This window comes from Leucopleurus acutus (genome assembly GCF_964270905.1).
Source record: "Leucopleurus acutus genome assembly, chromosome: 16".
In the NCBI taxonomy this organism is placed as follows: domain Eukaryota; kingdom Metazoa; phylum Chordata; class Mammalia; order Artiodactyla; family Delphinidae; genus Leucopleurus; species Leucopleurus acutus.
This window is the reverse complement of record NC_139158.1, coordinates 77,067,190-77,090,309: the sequence shown is the minus strand read 5'-3', so window position 1 is coordinate 77,090,309 and position 23,120 is coordinate 77,067,190. Positions and strand designations below refer to the sequence as shown.

At 51.5% G+C, this 23,120-nt stretch overlaps 1 protein-coding gene across 2 annotated transcripts in view; it reads right to left on the bottom strand.

The window, feature by feature from the left end:
• BCAS4 (breast carcinoma amplified sequence 4) overlaps positions 1-21,873 on the bottom strand; it is a gene marked incomplete at its 5' end in the record, with an annotated part of 59,743 nt that extends 37,870 nt beyond the window's left edge. For both annotated transcript variants that reach the window (XM_082856366.1, XM_082856367.1), the window contains 2 exons: positions 6,154-6,225; positions 21,694-21,873. In XM_082856366.1, the coding sequence (XP_082712492.1) occupies positions 6,154-6,225; positions 21,694-21,873 (252 nt within the window). The remainder of the gene's footprint in view (positions 1-6,153; positions 6,226-21,693) is intronic.
• Between the last annotated feature and the right edge of the window lie 1,247 nt (positions 21,874-23,120).

Here is a 23,120-nt window from a genome sequence, read left to right as displayed (position 1 = left end):
CTTTGCAATTTTTCTGTAAATCTAAAACTATTCCAAAATAAAAGACATAGATATGGCTTTAAAATATTCAACAGATTAAGTGCGGATTTATAACTTCTCTTAAAAGTCAGCAGCTTTGGCGACACTGGGCCCACGTTTCCCCAGGCACCGCAGGCCAGGCTGAGTAGCAACTGCTCCCTCCCAATGGCACGCGCGCTCCCAGTTTCTGCAGTGGCCCCCCATCCCTAGCGCCTCGCCCCAAGCCCCTGACTCCCTCCATATCCTGCCTGGCTCCTGCAGGCGCCTGCAGTTGTTAGCTGGGATAGGGAAAAGGGCTCGATATCCTCCCTTGTTTCCCCCAGGCCAAATTTCTAGAGAGAAGCCCATCCCTCAACAAGGCTAAACTCGGGAGAAACTGCCATGATGCGATGAAGAACAGAAACTCATGACAAGGTCAGAGCACAGGGAATCAAAGGCAGATCTCCTTTCTGTTAATTTCTAAAGAAACAAGCAGCGGAGAACAAGTGAGAATCAGGAGGGACTGGTCTCAGCAACCTACGGGGGGTGAAGGGAACGCGGCGGAGATGAGATTCTGGAACTCTGCCCGCCTCCCCTCAGACCCTCAGGAACTGGAGGGCCAGAGGGTCTGCGGGCCGAGCAGGAAGGCCCCTCTCTGCAGAGGCTCCTCCACTGGCTGAGACTCAGGGCAGAGCGAACTCTCTACGCCTGCCCAGAAGGCAGCCTGCAGGTCCTTGGGGGGAAAGTAGAGGGTAGTCCTTGGAGTCTGAAACACCCCCAAACCTTCCTCTTGGCTCCCCCAAGAGCTGGGAACCGAGAGACAAAAACCAGAGTATTTAACATGGGCTGGGGCGGGGGGCAGGGTACCAACACCCAGGAGCGTTCATCACGTGCTGGGAACAGACCCTGTGGTACAGGAATTGCTTTCTCTTCAACCTTGATTTATAGGTGATGAAACTGAGAAAAACTAAATGAGCTGGGCAAGGTTGCAAACCTACAAAGTGGGAGATGCAGGATGCTAATCCAGGTGGGTCTGAGGCCACCTCCTAACACCAGAGGTCTGCAGACGTGTTCTATCAGGCTCACGCAGAGCCAGCCTGAAAAACTGAAAGTACCACCAAGCGAGGTGCCAAGATCTAAAATTAAGGATATTTCCCTTAGAAACCCAGATCTCTGGCTTCTTGTGAGAAATCAGAAGACCCGGCCACACTGACATGCCACATGTTCCACCTGGCAACAATCAGCGGGCGCTGGGTGACAACAGCCCGCTTTGGTTCACCAGAGTCTCCACCACTACCTACAGTCTCCCCAGCACGGCGTCCGTGGCCACCCCATGCCCTGTTCATCTTACAGGGGAGTGGAAGGAAAGGGACACATTTCTCTTCTCACACCCAACCCACCTCACGTCATCACATCACAGGCATGCGCGTTCACGCTTACGCATACTTCTCAGAAGAACAAAGATGTCAGGGAAGAAGCAGTGCTTTTTGAGCCTCTAATGGGATGAAACTCCTGCCAGGTCTATGGGCCAGGGGGCCTGGCGGACCCTTCCCCAGCCTGTCCTCCCAGCTCCCCGGAGCTGGCCTCCGGAGCCCAGAAGCCTGGGTAGTGGATGCAGGGGGTTATCACAGAGCAAACATGGCTCTCCAGGGTGATGCAAGGCCCAGGAGGAAGAGCCAGGTGCACTTGACCTAAGGACGCACACCAACGCCAAATGCAACTGCTGGGCAGAGGCCAACAGGAAATGTTCTCCATTTATGTGAGAGATGGGAGAGTCCGCTCCCTACCAGAAGGTGGGCCCAAGGCTACTAGGGTTTCCGAGGGCCCAGACAAGCTGCCCAAAGCCCCAAGGGCACTGAGCTGAAAGGCCTCACAAATCCAGTCTCTGCGGATAAACTCATCTGCGTCACGGCCCTCTGGTGCTTTAATATTGATGACGATGATGACCTCAGTAGCTACTATTTATGGGTCACTTAACACACAGCAGGCACCATGCTAAGCAATTACTTTTGATTGAGTGTAAATGACATACGGTGAAGAGCCCAGGCCTTAGCGGACAGCTCGATGAATCGGTATGCGTGTTTACATCTGTGGAACCACCACCCAGACCAATGCATGGAACATCCCCTCACCCCATAAAGCTCCTTCTGGCGTCCTCCCCGTCACGACCACCCTCCCAAGGCTAACCTCTACCTGACTTCCGTCCCATGGACTGGTTTTGCCTGGGTGTGAACTTCATATGGTGGAGCCTCACACAGGAAGCACTCGTGTGTCTGGCTTCTGTCCCTCAACAGCACATTCGTGAGAATCACCCACGTTGCTGTGTACGGCAGGTCGTCCTTTTCTACTGCTGTGCGTTCCAGTGTATGAATAAACAACAGTTTATTTACCCATTTCCACTGCCGACAGACACCGGGGCTGCCTGCAGTTTGGGGCATGATGAACAGAGCCGCTATGAACATTTGTGTGCGAGTGTCTGCTCCACACGGCTGTCCCTTTGTGCGTTTCCACCAGCCAGTGAAGGAGAGTTTCAGCTGTCCCGCATCCTCGTCCACACTTGCTAATGTCTGTCGTTTTCATTTTGGCCGTTCTGCTGGATGTAAAGGGCACATCCCTGCCTTGTCTATTCCTCGCGATCACTCTTTGGAGATGGGTACCATTTGCAGTGGATGACTGATGGCCACAAGTTCTGTACTTTCCTTCCATGAAGCAGAGGGGTCTATGTCCTTTCCCCTTGGATCCGGGTGGGCTATGTGGCTGCTTTGACCAATAAGATACGACAGAAGTGACACTGTGCTAATTGCCATACCTAAGTCTCCAGAGGCTTCTACTTCCCATCTGTTGGAGCGCTGGCTCTGGGAGGCCAGACGGCCACGAGGAGAGGTCGCATGGAGGAGAGTGATGCCAACTGGTCCCCAGCCAGCCAGCCCTCCCAGCCCAGACATCAGACAAGTGAGGGAAGCAGCCACCCTGGATGTCCCCAGCCCAGTAGGTGCCACGGAGCTCGGATGAGCTGTACTCTGTGCCCTGTCCCGGCCCACATAATAAACTGGTGGTTGTTTCACCCCACTAAGTGTTGGGGTAGTTTGATGCTGCAGTAGATAATCAAAGCCACCACCTCCATTTTACAGAGGAGAAAATAAAGGTACAGACAGGTGACATGCTGTGCCCAAGGCCCCACTGGGAAGAGTCAGAGCTTGAAGTGATGGCAAGAGGCGTTATGTCTAAGGTTAGAACAGGTCACGAGCACATGGTGTGAATGCTGGTCACTTAGAGTGATCCGGGACAGACTGGCAGAGGACTTAATACATCAGACAGGAAGGTGGACTCTCACTCCTAACAGCCTGGTTTTATCAGAAGGAAACCATTTCTCTCTGGACTGTGCACCAGGGAGCCCGGCCGTTCTGGGACCTCTAACTTGATCAGTGTTTCCAAAGGCCAAAGCAGGGCCCTGGGGACAGTGGTCCATGGTGTGACATCACCTGCCTCCCAGAGGTCCCCACTCATCCCTGGCTTGGATCAAAAGAGAAAAGGAGGTCCCAAGCCAGGGCTGATAGATGGACAGCTCTCTCTCTGTACCATGGAGCCCAGGACACCTGGGCACAGACACACTAGGTAAGCTAAGCACCAGCTGTTGGGGCCAAGAGGGTTTCTATAATCGAAACGGCATCAGCACAGAGCCTCACTGTAGGGACTGCAAACACAAAACACCTCCACGGGCCACAAAAGCATCGTACAAGGCGCATTCTATTATTAATGTAGACATGCTCATTTGCATATAAACACACTGAAATAGTCTTCACTTCCCAGGAAGTGCAATCTCTTCCATTTCTTAAAAACATGGGGCTCTCTCGGTCTGGTGGATATCTGCCTGCTTTCAGTAGGGCCCGAAGTACAGAGAAATGTTCTCTCCCATAAAACACACGCACACAGCACAGGACGGATGCACCTGGCAGGTGGCCGGGGAGTCAAGGAGGCTCCCATGGGGAGCAGTGGGGACGGTGACAAGCAGGAGAGCACGTGTGCTCTCCACAAGGGTGGCCACTGTCCAGCTCTGGCTGATGCTTGCCAGGTGAGAACAAGCACGCATGGGGCAGGGGGTGGCGGGAAGGACAGATCTTTGCTTTTCCAAGAGAAGCCGGGAATCCATATTTTTTTGCATGACATTCTATAAATGTCAGCAGCTCATTCCTTCTTCTTTTTTTTCCCAGAGACATCCAACATGTCTGCAGACAGGATTGGGCCCATGGGTCATCTTGTGACCTCTGTATTTAAAATCTTTGCATAAATGCATCTCTAGGCTTTGAGTTTGGAGAGGATCTTCTCGACACTGCATACAATCTTGCGCCTCCGCAGACTTCCCAGCACAGGAAGCCTTGAAGTTTTTAAGGCAAGTAAGGCCTGGCCCCTCCCTGTCTATCCAAGCTGACTTCTGCCCAAAGCTCTCTTTGAGGGTGGTTGGTGGATCTCCCTTCATGGGAGGAGGATGCACTGGGATTTGAGAACAAAACTGTCCCAGGATCGCCCGTCCCCACCATCTTCCCAATGCCCCACTGTGTGGGCCCACACTGTCCCTGTGTGCCCAGCATGCCACCCCCAAAGGCCGGTCCCTCTGCCTGAATGCCCGCACCCCCAGCAATTGAATTCTTCCTGTTCCTCTTTCAAACCCCAAATTAATCACCACCTGTTCTGCAAAGACTTCCTGATTTCCCAGGCAGAATTTAACACCTCTTCGTTTTTTTTAAAAAAAGCAAACTGAGTCTTGGGATTATGTGCCCAGTTCCTTCTAGAACCTCTTTTCCTTTTCAAAACCTCTGCAGCCTCGCTTTGCACCTGGAATACACCTCCAGGCCAGTGCTTCAACCCTGGAGGACAGCGGCTGGGACACAGATCGGGTTTGGGGGATCGGGGGCTGTTGCGGATGGGAGGGGAGGGTGGATGGATGCGGAGGGGAGGGGAGGGTGGATGGAGACAGATCTGTCTCTCTTTGCATCCTCAGGCTCACCAAGGGACCAGTCAGAGAAGGTGCCCAATGTTCAGTGATGAAGAAAGGACCATTCAGGGCGTTCAAAGTCAGTCTCATTACCCAGCTCCCACTTGGACCCACATCTGAACTAAAAAATTGGCACTCAAGAGAAAAACACAGATAGGTCCTTGTGGGAATGTCTGTGTCTTGTTCACTGCAGTGTCCCCAGGGGCTGGCACAGGCAGGCACTCAGATGTCTGTTGAACGTATGGGGATAAAGTCGTACCCATCGTGGCAGGTTGCTCTGAGGTGGAATGGGAGGATACAGGGAGCACGCTCTGTACGGAGTGTGGCACAAAGTAGATGTTCAACAAACGCTACTCCCTGGGGCTCTCACCAGCGTCTCTCCAGACACTTGGTACACATCTGCACGGCTGGGCCCAGCTGGGCTTCCTGTGCTCCGGGGGAGAGGCAGGCCTGGTCCCCAAATGGAGCTCCACCCTTTGGGCCTCCAGGCCGAAGCCACGAACCCTGGCTGCTGGTGTGCCTTTAATAACCTTGGGAACTTCCAGAACATTCTATCAGCGCTCCTCAGGGCCCCACAGCTGTCCGGCAACAATCCTGGAGACACAAGGAGAGTGGGACTTTGCCTTCCTGGCCTAGGGCACCATCTTCCACGGTCCTCCCCACCCCGCCAGGAGGAGCCGCTCCCACCAAGCAGGGTGGGAGGCAACAGTGGAGGGACCAAAGGGCTGAGGAGGGCGCTCGATGCCGCAGCCCGCCAGGGCCAGAGCCCGGCCAGGAGGCTCCTCCTAGGCCTCCCAGGCCTGAAGCCATTTCCTGGCTGTCTCCACGTCTGCCTGGCTAACTGTGCAGAGCAAGGAAAGTTAAATATAGTCTTAGCGTCCCCGCCGACCGGCTCCCCGCATCGGGCCCGAGAGTGCCACCTGGTGGCCCACTCCCGCCTCCTCGGTGGAATGAAGGCATCTCCGGGGAAGGGCGTTATCAAGATGGCCGCCTCAGGGAACCTCGTGTGGACAGAGGGAGAGGGTGTGAGCTGCCCCCACGCCGCTGCCCACGCCTCCCGCTGGCTAAGCCGCCACGCCACCGAGGTGGCTCCCCAGGGAAGCCCAGGAAGGCCCTGAAGTCTGGGCTGGGCCTGCACCCGCGGCTCCCAGGCGGGCACTCACCATGTCAGCCAGGCTGCAAAACTCTTCCAGCCTGAGGAGCAAGCCCTCGACGGTCTCCTCCACCTCCGCTGCCTGAAGAGAGACAAGATCCTGGAGATTAGCAAGTGGTTTCCAGGGAGACAAACGCCCTTCATTGTCTTGCTTCTTTTTTAAAGCAAACTAAATCTTAGGATTATCTGCCCAGTTCCCTCCAGACCTACTTTGCCTTTTCAGAACCTCTCGTAGCCTCATTTGAAATCGGGATGTGCCCACAGTCAGTCTTGATAACCGTGGGCACGTCTGTTTAACCTCTCTGGTTCAAGCCACCGTGGACCATCCACTCGACGCGTCTCTCAAAAGAGACGAGATAAATAAATACAGGAGATAACAAAGCAACCCTCATCACCCCCATTGTTTAGATGAGGAAACTGAGGCTCAGAGAAGTAAGGGAACCTGCTCAAGGTCACAGAGCTAACAAGCACTGGGGCCCAGACTCTCCTGTAGGTTTGAGTCCCCAGCCTCAAAGCCTGCTCTTATCAACACTGAAAAATGCCTCTCCAGACAGACCACAGGGAGCAAAGTCAACTGCAGGAGATAGAGAATATAAAACCACCCTTGTGAAACGTGTCTGCTTCAACAGAGAAAGGCCTGGGATGATACTGCCAAACTGTAATAGTTAGGGGATATACTTACACTAAAAAAGTATTTGTTGTTTATCTGAAATTCATATGTGACTGGGGGTCCCGTAGTTTATCTGGAAACCCTATCGATAGTGCTTACTTAGCCCTGGGGAGTAGGAACTGGGGAATGAGGTCTGACACAGGAGCCCTGAATGTTTTATGTTACGTGAAAGGTCCAAACCTCAAAAGTTATCAAGGCCAGGCGGTAAGGTAGATGAACACAAAGCGGGCCACCGGGGCTTGGGGTGATCTGAGAATCACTCTGCCTACTTCTGGAGCAGCCAGCCACTAGCAGCCATCAGCAAACACAAGGCCAGCATTGCCAGAACCTTCCATTTTCAAGAGAAGCCAGAAATTCTAACTTTATGGGAAATGTCCCAATTTTTAAGTAGTGGCACAAATTCAAAAAAAAAATTTTAACGCTCCATGGGCCAACCAAAATAGAACATGAAGGGTCTCCCTGCTTTACTCACTTGTGTAAAAATTAGTCTGAACCCTTTTTCCCCTCGAGCATGTACTATTTTCATGATTTATAAAATACCTGTTATTTTTTTTTCTAATTACCAGCATCTAGGAAGGAAGTTCAGCTGGAACGTGAACCGCTTTCTCTGGCTTACCAGGCCGAATTGTTCTGCTCCAGGGAGGTGTTCCCAGACATTTCTGGGCAGGCCTGGCACCTGCCCCCCTCACCTGAAGGCTGCCCTTACTGGCCACTTGTCCCCAGAGAAATGTTTATACAGTGCAGGAGCCGCCTGCCGCCTGGGCTGTCAATACCACAACCAAATAAACGGTTGCACAAAAAAACATCTTTCCGGCTGGAGTATAAATAGTACCGAGCTGCAATTTTAAACTCTGCAACCTTCATCTCACAGCTGGGACTATTTCTGTGCCTGACTGGGGGAGGCTTGACAGGGGAAGGGGACTGCAGTGGAGGGAGGACAGGAAGTCCCCCTCCCACCCCCTAAAAAGTAAAAGCATGGTAAAAAAAAAAAAAAGTGTCCTAATGCACTAAGGGAGAAAGAAGGAGCTGAGAGGCCACTGAGGTGGCAGGGGGAAGGTTGGTGGTTCCTTCTGATGCAGAGGAAAGCGAGAGAGACGGGAGGGGGCACAGATGCATGAGGGAGCACAGGGCAGACAATCTACGCCCCAGTCCAAAGATGCCTGGGAAGAGTAAACCTGCCAGAGGGACATGAAGGACCACGCCCCAGCTGGCTGGTCGGCCTCCTTCCCAAGACACACTGCAGCTCTTTGCTCATAGGAAGAGCCTCTCGACCTCTCCTAGCGTGTTCACAAAGGAAGTAAGTCAGTCCTGAGTTCGGACCCCATCTTTCTCTTTTGCCAGCTGTATGACCTTAGCCCGGGGGCTTAACTTGAGCATCTGGGCTGGCTTACCTGTGACAGGAAGTGCCGCATCCATTTGGCAGGATTTTAGGCTAACCTCACATAACAGACATGGCTAAGCCATTTAACGGGGCGCAGGCACCAGTAGGCACATATAAATGGTTGCTCTGTGGATCTCTCTCACTAGATAATAGAAACAAGGGCTAATCACCGTATGTGGATTATCTCATTTGCTTCTCAGGAGAACTCTATACTGTAGGTGCCATAATTTCCCCCTTTCTATGGATCGAGAAACAGAGGATCAGAGAGTTTAAGTCACTTGTTCAAAGTCACACAGCTAATAGACGCTGAAGCAAAAATTTCAACTCTCTGACTTCAGAAGTTTGTCACCACCAAGGCACTCTCTGGGGAGGGGGAAAGTGTGCCCGCTTTACTGCTGCCTGTCAACTATGGTCTCCCCACCACCCCCTCCTCCTGGTGCCTAGGGCGGTGGCCCAAAGCAGCAGGGAGGGAGCGAAGAGAGCATTTGCTGACTGCTTGGTCAGTTAAGGGAAGGACAAGTCCCAAGGCATTCCCAACCAGCAGGAAGGATTAGCTACCCCACCGTGCCCACAGGTCATTCACGGGACAATATTCTCTCACGGTAATTCCCTAAGTGGCCTCAGAAGAGTCCTGCAGGCTGCAGCCCACATGCTTTTTAACCAGCCCATAAGCAAAATGAATGCCCTCCCCATCCTTTGCAACCCTCGGGCAGAAATTGTCCCACTCCGAGGGAAGGGAAGCAAATGGCTCGCTTTAAGTGACATTCAGGGCGTGGTCAGTGGGGACGGCAGGCATCTTTTTAACACGCGTGAATCATGGTATCCACCGCCGTCTTCCACATCTGCTCAAAGTGCCAATCCCAGCTTCCCAGCTGGGCGTGTCAAAAGCCAAAAAGGGGCTGGCTTTGCCTACCAGCTACTGGCACAAGGAAACACAAAATGATCCTCCACCATCCGTGGTCTTCTCCATCTCCACAAAGGGAAACTTCATCTTCCAGGTACTCAGGCCAAACACATGGGAGGATCCTGGACTCGTCTTTCCTTCCCACCCCCAACCCCATCCAACCTTTATGCAAACCCTCTCAGTTCTGCCTTCAGAATATGTCCCAGATCCAACCACTTCTCTCCACCACTCTGGCGCAAGGCACTGCCTTCCCTCGCCGGGGCCACTGCAGTAGCCTGTTACTCACTGGTCCCCTGCTTCCTCTTTTGCTCCCCTTCGATCTACTCCTCAGAGACTCTGTTAAAACCAAAGCCCTCCTCAGCTCAAAATCTTCCACCGTACCACGTCACAGCCACTAGAATGGCTACGATCACAAAAACGGCAAGTGACAAAAGCTGGTGATGACGTGGAGCAACTGGAACCCTCATCCACTGCGGGTGGGAATGTGAACTTGCGCGGCTGCTTTGGAAACCAGCCTGGTTTGGAAACCAATCTCAAAAGGTTAAACATAGTTACCCCATGACCCAGCAATGTATCCAAAAGAACTGAAAACAGAGGTTCGTACAAAAAAACTTGTACATTATTCATAATAGCCAAAAAAGTAGAAATAACTCAATGTCCATCAACGGATGAATGGACAAACAACATATGACATGTACATGTGATGGAACATTATTTGGCCATAAAAAAGAATGAAGTCCTAATACGTGCTACACCACGGATAATCCTTGAAAATATACGCTAAGTGAAAGAAGCCACAAAGTACATGATTCCTTTTATGTGAAATGTCCAGAAGAGGCAAATCCACAGAGACAGAAAGTGTCTCGGTAGTTGTCTCCCCCATGGAATGGGGGGAGGGGGAGTAGGGAATAACCGCTGATGGTTATGGGATTTCTTTTTTGGGTGATGGAAATGTTCTGGAATTAGGTTGTGGTGATGTCTGAACAACATCAAGAACATACTAAAAACCACTTAACTTTATACTTTAAAATGGTAAATTTTATGTTATATGGATTATGTTAATTAAATTATGTTAATTAAAAAAAAAAGTCCTCCCCCATCTTCCATCTCAATCAGTAAATGCCTACTGGAGGCCTCCCCAGCAACCACACCAACCACGTCCTCACCCCAGGGCCTTTGCACCTGCTGTTCCCTTCACTGGTAAAGCTCATCTCATACTTCCTTTCCACCCGAATCTAGTCTGTGACTTGCTTTGACCAGTAAAATGTGGTGGAAGCAACGCTCTGTGACTTCCGAGTCTAGAGACCTTGCAGCTTCTGATTCACCCTCTTGGAAGACAACAGCAGGCAAGTTTGCTGGAAAGGCCACAGGGCAGAAAAGATCCTGGAGAATGAGAGGTCGTGCAGGAAAACTGAGGTGCCCCGGCTGGAGCACCAACTGCCCAACACATGAGTGAGGCCATGTTGGACCTTCCACTGTCACCAACCCTCCAGCTGAACGCAGCCTCATGAGGCAGCCCAGCCGACACCACGGGAGCAGAATGGCACAGAGGAGCTCCACCAACCTACAAAATCAGGCACTATAAAATGGGGGTCGTTTTTAAACACTAAGGTTGGGAGTGGTTTGTTACCTGGCAATTGGTAACCAATACAGTGCTCAATGAATATTTGTTGCAAGAAAGGAAGGAGGGAGGAAGGAGAAAAGAAAAGGGCCACGGGAAGGAAGAAGAAAAGTGCTCTCCTGGAAGAGCTACAGCCTGAGAACAGCAGCCGCGATGGCGTCTTAGTCCCCATTTGCATTCATGCTGTGTGGTCTTAACTATACCTCTGACCATCTCTGTGCCTCGGTTTCCCCACTTGAAAGTGAAGGGGGGTGGGAATCCTCCGACTCTCTGTGTTTGGAGATGGAAGCTGAGGAGGGTCAAGTAAGTTCTTTCTCTAGGTTACTCTTGGTGAGAAGCTCCACCCATGCAGGAGACGGCTGTGACCCCACCAGGGTCTCCAAACTCAAAAAGACACAGAAGCCAGGCAGGAAATGAATACTAGGGAAGGGGGCCACGCTTAAGAATGTTTTCTTCACATTGCTTATCTCAGTTTCCCACTTTTGACAGAGACGTTTTACTTTCCTCCGAGAAACACAGCAGCACCAGCAGGATAATAAATGGCAGCTGGGGCTTCCCTGGTGGCACCGTGGTTAAGAATCCACCTGCCAATGCAGGGGACACGGGTTCAAGCCCTGGTCCAGGAAGATCCCACATGCCACGGAGCAACTAAGCTTGTGCTCCACAACTACTGAGGCTGTGCTCTAGAGCCAAAAAGCCACAACTACTGAGCTCGCATGCCACAACTAATGAAGCCTGCGCACCTAGAGCCTGTGCTCGCAAGAGGAGGTGCTCGCAAGAGGAGAAGCCCGCACACCGCAACGAAGAGTAGCCCCCGCTCGACGAAACTAGAGAAAGCCCGCGTGCAGTAACTAAGACCTAATGCAGCCATAAATAAATAAATGGCAGCTGACACCATGCAGGGAGACAAGAGGGAGGGGTGGGGACTGTGGCAAATGGGAGGCCCCGTCTAAAGAGGACAGCTGGGAACTTCCCTGGCGGTCCAGTGGTTAGGACTCTGCGCTTCCACTGCAGGGGGCATGGGTTCGATTCCTGGTCAGGGAACCAGATCCCACATGCACGCCGCAACTAAAAGATCCCGCGTGCCGCATCTAAGACCTGGCGCAGCCAAAATAAATAAATAAATAAATATTTTTAAAAAATAGAACACTTAAAAAAAAAAGACAAAAGGGTGATCTAGATATTTATGAAAGCTCTTCCAATTCGAAAATGTTCAAAGCTAACCTAAAAAATTAAAAAACACTCTGACGGCCAAACAAACCTGACTGTAGACTGAACAGAGCCTTCAAACCTCTGACCGATTGGTGTCTTTAAAACGCAAACATCGGGCTTCCCTGGTGGTGCAGTGGTTGGGAATCCGCCTGCCAATGCAGGGGACATGGATTAGAGCTCTGGTCCTGGAAGATCCCATATGCCATGGAGCAACTAAGCCCTTGTGCCACAACTACTGAGCCTGCACTCTAGAGCCCGTGAGCCACAACTACTGAGCCTGCGAGCCACAACTACTGAAGCCCGCGCACCTAGAGCCCATGCTCCGCAACAAGAGAAGCCACTGCGATGAGAAGCCCACGCGCCACAACGAAGAGTAGCCCCCGCTTGCTGCAACTAGAGAAAGCCCGCGCGCAGCAACAAAGACCCAACGCAGCCCAACATAAATAAATAAAATAAATTTAAAACGAAAACAGACAAACAACCACACAAACCCAAACATCTATGAAATGTCCAGAACAGGTAAATCTTTAGAGACAGAAAGTAGATTAGGGGTTCTTGGTGGAGGGAGAGCTCAGGGGGACAGGGTTTCTCTGGGGGGTAATGAAAATGTTCTAAAATTGATTGTGGTTGATCGTTGTGCAACTCTGTGAATAAACCAAAAGCCATTCAACTGTATATTTTAAATGGGTGGATTGTATGTCATGTGAATTATATCACAATAATGCTGTTTACAGACACACACACACACACACTCTCTCTCTCCCTCCCCCTCCCCCTCCCTCTCTCTCTCCCGCCCCCGGAGAATCCTTCTAGAAACCACAAGGTCCACTCAGCCCAGGAACAAGGCCACTGAAGACCTGTAGCTTTTGCTGCAACATTTTTCAAGAAGCCAGACATTTGGATTTTTATGTGAAAACTCCCACTTTTTTAAAGTTGGCATCTACTTAGCATTCTAAAAAGCAGATCACCACACCAGCCAGAGGACACCCACATGCAGCCAGTTCAGGGGCAGGTGTGGTGGTAGCTTTGCCTGACACCTGGCGCTATGGCCTGACCTTGCTCCTGCTTCCTCCAGCCGGGCTGGGCCAGGGTCCATGAGTACACGACGGGGGTGAAAATGAAACAGGCTCAAGGACTGTGAGGCCTGCCCACATTCAGGGCATGTAATTAGTAATGTCACCTCTTCTCCAAAAGCGCTCATGGTGGCCCCTTCAGATGACAGGGAAAGTAAAGGTCTTTAGAGGAAGCAGCCTCATCTCTGTGCGCAGGATGAAAGGGCAGGATCAATGGCAGAAAGACCCTGGGAGCTGGGCAAGCCAAGAATGAAGGGCTGGAAAGAGCAAACGAAGGGATTCTCCAAATGGACTTGTGCTGGAATCGCAAACTGAGAGGACCTGGCCCTTTAGATGATGATCCACTTCCCAAAGAGGGGACACGGGAACTCCTTCCTCCCAGGCCCCTACAGCAGCTCAAATAAGAGTTCCCATCCCCCAGAGGGACCCTCGACCTTGAGGTGTGAATGTCTAGAAGGGCTGACTACTCTACTCTACTCTCGCCTTGACCCTGACTTTTAAGAAGGTTAATTTGGCAACAGCAACCAAAATTTTATATGCATGTATCCTTGGATCCAGTAATTCCCCCACTAGGTATGTATCCTCCGGACATATATGCACAAATGCAAAATGATGTACGTACAGAGATACTCATTGCAGCAGACTTTGTTTTGGGTTTTTTTTTTTTTGGTTTTTATTTATTTTTGGCTGTGTTGGGTCTTCATTGCTGTGGGTGGGCTTTCTCTAGTTGTGGTGAGCAGGGGCTACTCTTCGTTGTGGTGCACGGGCTTCTCATTGTGGTGACTTCTCTTGTTGAGGAGCACAGGCTCTAGGTGTGCGGGCTTCAGTAGTTGCGGCACGTGGGCTCAGTAGTTGCGGCACGTGGGCTTTAGAGCGCAGGCTCAGTAGTTGTGGCGCATGGGCTTAGTTGCTCCGTGGCATGTGGGATCTTCCCAGACCAGGACTCGAACCCATGTCCCCTGCATTGGCAGGTGGATTATTAACCACTGCGCCACCAGGGAAGCCCGCAACAGACTTTGTAACAGCTAAAGAATCCATGTAACCTAAATGTCCATCAGTAGAGGAACGGTTACCTAAATTATAATTCAGACAGACAATGAGATTCTGTTTAGCAGCTAAAAAATAATTGGCCAGCTCTCTGTGCACTCATATGGAAAGCTGTCTAAGACACAGTGAGTGAAAAAAGCACAATGCAGAAGGGGGAGGTGGCAGGTGGGGACGACAGGGGACACAGGCATGGCCTGCAGCGGCCTCTGTAGAGCAGCAGGGCCTGAGAACCGGGGTAGGCAGGGCCTCACTCAGCATTCCATGGTCACCGGGACCTTTGGATTTTGTAACATGTGCATATATTTTTTATTTTTAAAACAAACTTATTTTAAAACCAACTCCAATTCACTTAAAAGAACCACAGGCCAAATTTCCATCACACTTGCACCAAGGAAAAAATTCAGATCCCGAGATAGCTTAAGAGAACCGGGGGCTCGTGCTGACCGTGGATGCAGTAACTATGTTTTGCAAACCAAAAACTGGAATCTATGGTTGGTCTCACGTACACAGATACGGAAAGTTAACATTGGACTTCCAGGCTTACACGAGGTCGTGCTAGTGAGAGAAAATTCACCATCTTCTGCACAAGCGAAGGGCTGAAATCGCCCTCTTGCAAACACTGTGTGGAAATATTAATGTGTGTCACGTCCACCCTCCCACCTGTTCTGAGAGCCCTGAGGGCGGTGGGCCTCTCCTGCACTTTTGCTTTCCAGCTCCTGACATGGGGTCCGCACCTGGTACCTGCTCCATAAACAACTATAGAATGAATAAGTGAATAATTGTAGCTAATGCACCAGATCGCTTACTGTGGGTCTGACCCTGAGCCAAGTGTTGCCCGTGAATCGTCTCATCCAACCCCACAACTGGAGGAGAAAAGGCAGAGAGAAGCATGAGCGCAAAGCCGAGATCTGAACCCAGGCCATGTGGCTCCAGAGCTGGTCCTCCCACCACTCAGCCTGACCAGGAGCAAGCGGGTTGGGGGGAGGCACACATCTGTAAAGGATGCTTCTTCAACTGATACGTGAGGCATCAGTAGCTGGTGCGGTAGACACAGCAGCAGGCAGGACCGACGAGTTTTCTGTCCTCCTGCGGCGGCTGGAAGCAGGCATTCCTGGGCATGGGGCCAGTCCTGCTAGCACTGATGGAAGCTGTGAGCCCCCGGCAGGCTGGCCATCAAAATCTCCGGAGGGGCGCTTACAAGTCCAGATCCCCAGGCCTGGGGTGCCTCCAACAGTCAGCAGTCGTGGTGACTGTCCAACAGACTAATCAGTCTTGGCCACTCCAGGCTTACAACCCTGCTGGAGGGCTTTCAGCATTCCAATGCCCAGGTGGCACCCACACCAACGAAATCAGAGTATCTGGGGGTGGGAGCCGGGCATCAGCACTTTTTGTTGTTGATCTCAGATGATGCAGATGTTTGGCAAAGGTTGGGGACCACGCCCTACACCGGTGCTCTCACCTTGGCTATGCTCCACCTACCACACCCCACCCCAGCGATCGATTTAACTGGATCTCCTATTTATAGATGCATGAAATAGGTGTTTTTTGCCTTTAAAGTTTTTATTTACACTGCACACACCTCTGTGCGTCTTGCTTTTCTCCCCGGTGCCGGAACGGCATGTTCAGAGCTGACTCCCTGCAGCCGCGAGCTGTCCGCTGCGCGGGAGCATCGCTACATGACCAGCCTGGGCTGGTTGGCACCAGGGTCACTTCCTGTCTTTGGGAACCTGTTTCAAAGCTTCTCGGTTCGTGCTGAGAGTCAGCCAGACTGGGAACTTCTAGCCAAGGTTCCAAGGTGACCCTCCCCCAAAGCCCAGCTGTCCTGTGATAAGAGATTGTTCAGAGCCAGGGACAGGTCCTTCCACTGCTGGGCAGTTCTGCGGGGAGAAATATAGGAACTTTCTTCCGAGAAATGCTGCCCCTCTCCAAGCGCCCACCTTGGCCTTGGCTCTCACACCCCCGAAGGTTCTGATTCAGGGAGCCTGGCCAGCTCGGTTTACGTCCACCGGGACATCCACATCTGTGGTCCCCCTGCTGCCACGCCAGCCCCTCCGACGCGTTCCGGCACTGCAGCCCTAAGTCCACAAATCTGATCCCGTCTTTCCCCTGCTCACACCCAGCTTGGCCCTGCTCACAGCTTCTATCCATGACACCCCAGAAACGAATCCAGACTCCTCCCCTTGACCCCAGGCCCTGGTCTGGCCCTGCCCCCTCTCCCCTTTATCACTGAGGTCCACCCACTCAGACACCTCTGGAGACCTCATTTTTCCCTGTCTCCAGCGACACACATGATGTCAGATCTTTGCCTGGTGGTTCCTTCCAATCTTGCTGTGTGTCTCTATCACAGCCCCTCAGGTGTCTCCCTCGTGGCATTTATTACCGTTAGTTACTCTGTTGGGTAACTCCTAGTGGGCTCATCTTCCTGACTGCAGTGCCACACCTTGAGGGCAGGCGTCGCCTCTGTCTCACTGGCCTCTCCCCGGTGCCCGGCACGGTGCCTGGCACACAGCAGGTCTTCCATAAAGATCTGAGGGGGCTTCTCCGGTGGCACAGTGGTTAAGAATCTACCTGGGGCTTCCCTGGTGGCGCAGTGGTTGAGAGTCTGCCTGCCAATGCAGGGGACACGGGTTCGTGCCCCGGTCCAGGAAGATCCCACATGCCGCGGAGCGGTTGGGCCCGTGAGCCATGGCCGCTGAGCCTGTGCGTCCGGAGCCTGTGCTCCGCAACGGGAGAGGCCACAACAGTGAGTGGCCCACGTACCGCAAAAAAAAAAAGAATCTGCCTGCCAATGTGGGGGACGCAGGTTCGAGCCCTGATCTGAGGGGATCCCTCATGCCGTGAAGCAACTAAGCCCGTGAGCCACAAGTGCTGAGCCTGCGCATCTGGAGCCTGTGCTCCGCAACGAGAGAGGCCGCAGCAGTGAGAGGCCCGCGCACCACAATGAGGAGCGGCCCCCGCTTGCCACAACTAGAGAAAGCCCTCGCACAGAAACAAAGACCCAACACAGCCAAAAATAAATAAATAAAATAAACTTATTTTTAAAAAAAGATCTGAGGAATAAATTAATATAGAACTACATCTCTAGACAGAGTAGACTGTGCCCTGGCACCCACCCACAGACTTCTAATCTGAACATCCAAATTTGAATCTCAAAAGGGGACCAGTAGGTCACAAGAATAAGACACATGCCAGGGTTCCCACAGGCACAGGGTGTTTGCAGGTTGGACACAATAAAATATTCTTTACTTCCACAAAGAAACAGTCTCTTCTACATTTTTTCTTGAAACTCAAGGGCATTTTTGGCTAATTTATGTTTTCCCATTTCAGTCCAGACACACGGTTTGGAGAAATAGTTCCCTTTCCTCTTATCATGACTACAGAAAATTCAAAGGTTCAAGCACAAGGGTAAATGGTAACTGATACCAACTTCGGTATGAGGGAGACAATGAGGAGGAGTGGGGACTGTGGCAAACAGGAGACCACAGCTAGGAAACAGGGACCTAGGATTACCTGACTGTCCATATTTTAAATAAACAAGAAACTCAGATTTTCTTCATGAAAATTCTCCATTTAAAAACCCCTATGTGAATTGAACCCATCATATCAGAGTGCTGGATTCAGCCTCTGGGCCACCAGTTTGCAACCCCTGATCTAATCCACATGTGGTTAACAGGCGCTTTCCCCCATCATCCTCTGCCCACTCAAGCAAAGTCCCTAGGTGTGAGAAAGTGCTGGCTTCCTTTATTTCCTTCCATGTAGGCCATTAACCCCATCTGTGGGCAAATCTGTCCCGTGCTCCACCACAGGAACCAAATGGAATTCTCAGAGTCTGGTCAGGAATTCACCCTTGGGTGGGTATCAGGAGTCAGCCATTCGGGAGGGCCCTGAACTCCCCTCCCCCCTAAATCACAGGGCACCCAAGAGGCAAACATCTCTCTCTCTCTCTCTCTCTCTCTCCCTGCCTTCTTGAAGCAGCTTCCGGAGATCCTGCCTGAAACTTCCCCTACAAGAGGAAGTTCAAACCAGAAAAAGAAAGTAAAACACAAGAAGCTGGTTAGACAGAAAAACCCAAAGGCACTAGAAATAGTAAAATGCTCACCTGCCGACTCATCTCAACATGCCGCCCTTCAGCGGCTCCTCCGGGGAGACAGTGCAAAGTCCCAACACGGTTTCTGCCCCCCTCACTAGCCCCGCCTCCCACAGCTCCCCCTTCTCCCTGCTGCTTGTTCTTCTATCCTGGTGATCACCCTGCTTCATCCCACCCCAGGATCTTTGCCAGTTGTTTCCTCTGCCTGGGATGTTTTCCTCCTACCTCTCAGCCTGGTCAACTTCTATTCATGCTTCAGAGCTCAGCCTAAAATGATGCTGCCTCAGGGAAGCCCTCCCTGAACACTCCCAGACAAAGTGGGGTCCCTCTGCTAATTGCCCTCCTGGACCTCTGTGCTTCCTCTTCCCTGACCATTCCTAAGGGGTTACCACACGGGTCTCAAGCTTTCTTGGAGAGGCCTTCCCCACCCCATGTCTCCCAGACACAAAGACACCCTCTATCACATCACCCATGCCCATGTTCTCCATGGCATTCATCACAATTTAGAGGTTTTGTATGTTCTGTGTTTACTGTCTGACAGTCGGGCCATGAGAGTGGGAGCCCTTGTGTGTTTCACTCCCCGCACACGGCAGGGGTTCAAGGTGTTGAACGAGGAAGGCCCACTTCCCTAAGAACCCCAGGACACCCCTAGGACTGGAGCTGGCTGGTCTGAGACTCCTACTGCTCCATTTAAAAGCCCAAAGTGGCCCTAGGACAGGGGCTGGTACAGGAGGCACTGGCTGCTCAGACCTGTTCCCAAACCAGACTTTCCCTCTCCAGTTCATTTGCCCATCTGCAAACAGCTTCAGCGCGAGGGACTGCTAATGAATTAAGCTTTAAGTAGAGGCTGCAAGTGACTCCACCCTGGCAGTTTTTGCTTCTTTGGGTAAATAAACTTCAGCAAGAGCTCTAAGTGGCTTTATTGCCGCGTGGAGCTACAGGGAGTTCGGCTCTTCATTACGGCCATTACAAACGAGCGTGAGCCAGCCTGCGTCTGAGTTAGAGAGAGCCCTGAGTGAGCAAATGAAGTTAATACATGCAGCTTCTCCTGAAGGCTGTCCCTAGTCGAGACAAGATGAGGCTGGGTTGAGCCGCTGGACACAGTGACACCTTGCTGCTGAGAGCAAGGGGGAGAAAGAACACGAAAGATGCTCAGGTTACTTAAACCCTTAAGCAGGTACCCAACCTAAATGCCCATCCCTGGGGGTGTGGTTCAGAAATTACAGGACATTCATAGGATGTTGCTTATTCGGTGAGGGCCTCAGTTTTCAGTTATGAAGTCGACATAACATCCTAGCCACTGGGTCACTGCCAGGATGCAATGACATAATCCATGGACAGAGCGCAGCACGCTGCTGGCACATAGTATGTGCTCAGAAAATAGGAGGAATTATTCTGAAATGGTGGGACACGAAGAAGCCAAGGAATGATGAAGACCTACACTCTCTGATGCAGAAGCCGCCAGCGTCTCATGACTATCAAGTGCTTAAAACGTGGCTGGTCCACACTGAGATGTGCTGTAAGTTCAATCGTCCAAGCCTGATTTTGAAAACTTACTTCAGGACTTCCCTGGTGGTGCAGTGGTTAAGAATGCGCCTGCCAGTACAGGGGACACGGGTTCGAGCCCTGGTCCAGGAAGATCCCACATGCTGCGGAGCAACTATGCCCGTGCACCACAACTACTGAGCCTGCACTCTAGAGCCCGCAAGCCACAACTACTGAGCCCGTATGCCACAACGACTGAAGCCCCTGTGCCTGGAGCCCGTGCTCCGCAACAAAAGAAGTCACCGCGATGACAAGCCCGCACATGCACGGCAGCGAAGAGTAGCCCCCGCTCACCATAACTAGAAAAAGCCTGCACGCAGTAACAAAGACCCAATGCAGCCAAAAATAAATAAACTTATATATATAAAAAAGAAGGAATCACTATATTAAAAAAAAGAAAACTTACTTCAAAGAATGTAAAAATCTCCTTAAATTTTTTTACGCTGATGACATGTTGAAAGGATATTTTGGAGACACTTATTTTAAATACATTGAAACTTGTAGATCTAAATCTTATAGCATTTAATGTCAATTAAATCTCAATAAAACTGGAAAGAATTAAATATATTGAAACCAATTTCATCTGTTTCTTTTTCCTTTTTTATATGGCTCCTAGAACATTTAAAATTACATGGATGGGGGACTTCTCTGGCGGTCCAGTGGTTAAGACTCCAAGCTCCCAATGCAGGGGGCATGGGTTTAATCCCTGGTCAGGGAACTAAGACCCCAGATGCCACATGGCGTGGCCAAAAAAATAGAAAGAAAAAGAAAATTACATGGACGGCTCACATCTTTGGCTCAAATTATATTTCAATTGGACAGCTCTTATAGATACATTCTGACAAGGAAATATGTCCATACTATTTTTTTAATTGAGATATAACTCACATACCATAAAATTTACTCTTTTAAAGTGTACGATTCTGTGGTTTTCAGTGAATTCACAAAGTTTTGCAACCATCAGCACTAATTCCAGAACTATTTCATCACTCTGAAAAGAAGCCCTATACCTTACCATTAAGTCACTCTCCATTTGTCCATGCTATTTTGAATAAAGAAAAGCAAGTTACAGAACATTATTCTAGTATCACGTGGGTTTTTTTGGTAAAAACTAATTATGTATAATTATTAGTATATATGCATACCTACATTTGTAAATGCATTTTTAATATGTTTGGAATGATGTACACCAAACTGTGAAAGATGGTTACCTCTGGGAACTAGAATTGAGGTAAGAGAGAAAAAGGAGAGGGTGCTTACCCTTTATTTTAAATACTTCTGTACTGCTTCTGAGATTTAAAGAGAGAATGCTTGACTTTCTGGCCCTACATAACTCCTGGTGAACTTCGGTAAATAACTTTCATGGCACTATCAACATACTGGCTTCAGCTGGAAGATAAAGAGGCTAGTTTTAGATCTACTTTTTGTTCTGTGCTTTTAAAATAGAAAGTACAGCCAGAGATGAGGTATTTTCCCTCCTAGCAACAGAAGCGTACCGAGGCCGGCAGCATCCTCGCACAGACGCAGCCTGCCCGCCTCCTCCCGGCATGTAGCATCAGCTCAGAGCAGAGCAGGCCGAGCGCCCGGGCAGGGGCAGGACCGGGAGTCAGCCTCTCCCGGGGCCCAGGCTGGCAAAGGGCAGCAGCTCCGAACGCGCCTCAGTCTGGCATCCCGGAGGATTCTGGGGGTGGGGGTGCGGTCTCAGGTAGGGATGGGAAGCGAGTCTGGGCCCCCGAGAACCGGGGCTGGAGGAGAGGGCGGGCGCGACCTGACGCGCATCTCTGCGCGACGCCAGACAGCCACCGCTCCGCAAAGGAGGGACCCCTCGGACCCCCAGCGCGGGTCCGGAGCCCCAGTGCCAGGTACTACTAGAGAATGCTGCGGGGAAGCCGAGGGTCCGGGTCCAGCGCGCAAGGGGTCTCCATTCGTCCACTCCTCCCCGGGGAAGCGCGAGCCCTGGATCCCGCAACCCCAAGACCCGCCTCCCCCACTTCCAACCCCGTCCTCTACCTCGGCCCCGGGCTCGGGGGTCAGGAAGAGAGCGAGCTCGTGCGCCCCGCTGCTCACGGGCTCCGGCCGATCGGCGTCCACGAGCAGCATGAGGAGCGCGGCAGAGTCCAGTTGGCGGCGGCTGCCCGGGAACCCGACGCCGCGTCCTGGCCTCGGAGCCCCGCCCCCGACCGGCTGCATGCCCCGTGGCCCGCCTGGCGGAGGCGGGGCAGGTGCGCACCCAGTGGCCGCGGCCCACGCCTCCCGGAACGCCGGGCCGAGCGGGCAGCGCCACCCAGTGGCGCGCGACGCTCACTACGCCCGGCCCCCGCACCACCTGGTAAACGATTCTCAAACTCGCTTTCAGATTGCAATCACCTGGGGCTCCTTCAAAACTTCCGAAATCTGACGGCCACACACAACCTTTAGGGTTGGAACCTGGGCATCAGGACTTTTTATGTTCGCCAGGTGATTCTTACATAGAGCCAAGTTTGAGAACCATCGGTATAGACCACCCCTTTTCATTGGAATCCGGTGGAGCAGCGGTTCCAGCTCCCACAGCACTTTAGAATGCCCCGGGGAGTTTCTAAAAGCCCGGAAGCCAGGCCTCACCCCAGGCCGATTCAGCCGGAATCCCTGGGGGTGGGGCTTGGGCATCAGTTGTTTGTAAAGCTCCCCGGGTGGTTCCAGCGTGCATTCAGGATAGAGAACAGATATCTTAGAGGATCCTTTCATTTAAAGACCACCCTTCCCCGCCATCACCCCGCCCACAAGGCCTCTCCTAGGACAGCATCTTGTTTGCACCAGGCGGACAGTCCGAAAAATTAGGGAAGTCGGGCATAGCGATCCTCTTCCTCCCAGGAGCAGCTTTTAAAATAAGCTCCCCAGGGAATTCTACAGCGCACTAAATTGGACACAGCCCCGCACCCCTAGGAGGCTAGTCTAGACCCCTTAGAGGCTGAAGAGGGTGGGGTCCAAAGCAATGCTAGTGAGGAGAGTTCTAAAAAAGGTAACGAGGTATAGGGAAGTCTAGCGGTCTCATTTTTCCTATGATGTCTTCTAAAATGTTAAATTCGTTTTTTAAAATCGGGCTGCGCTTACGGCTGCAAATAAATATACAGGACTCCCCTCACCCTCGTCCTGTTAAATCTTAATTTATATTTTATCTGACAACCTTAGGTAGGGGGCGTGAGCACATGATCTGTCTTTTGGGTAATCCATCACTGTACAGTTCCCACTTCCACAGCTTCCCACTGCTGATTTCTCGACATCGCCGCCCAAACATTCAGGCCTTCAGGCCAGAGTAATTTTCTGGAAAATTCTTGGCAAAGACTTGGGCCTCAGGTGCTAAGGAAAAGGATTTAATAGGAACTCACTGAACCCGCACGTGGCCATTCATTACTATGCTGATGCGTCTGATGCTCAGAGCCCTTCTGTATCCCACACGC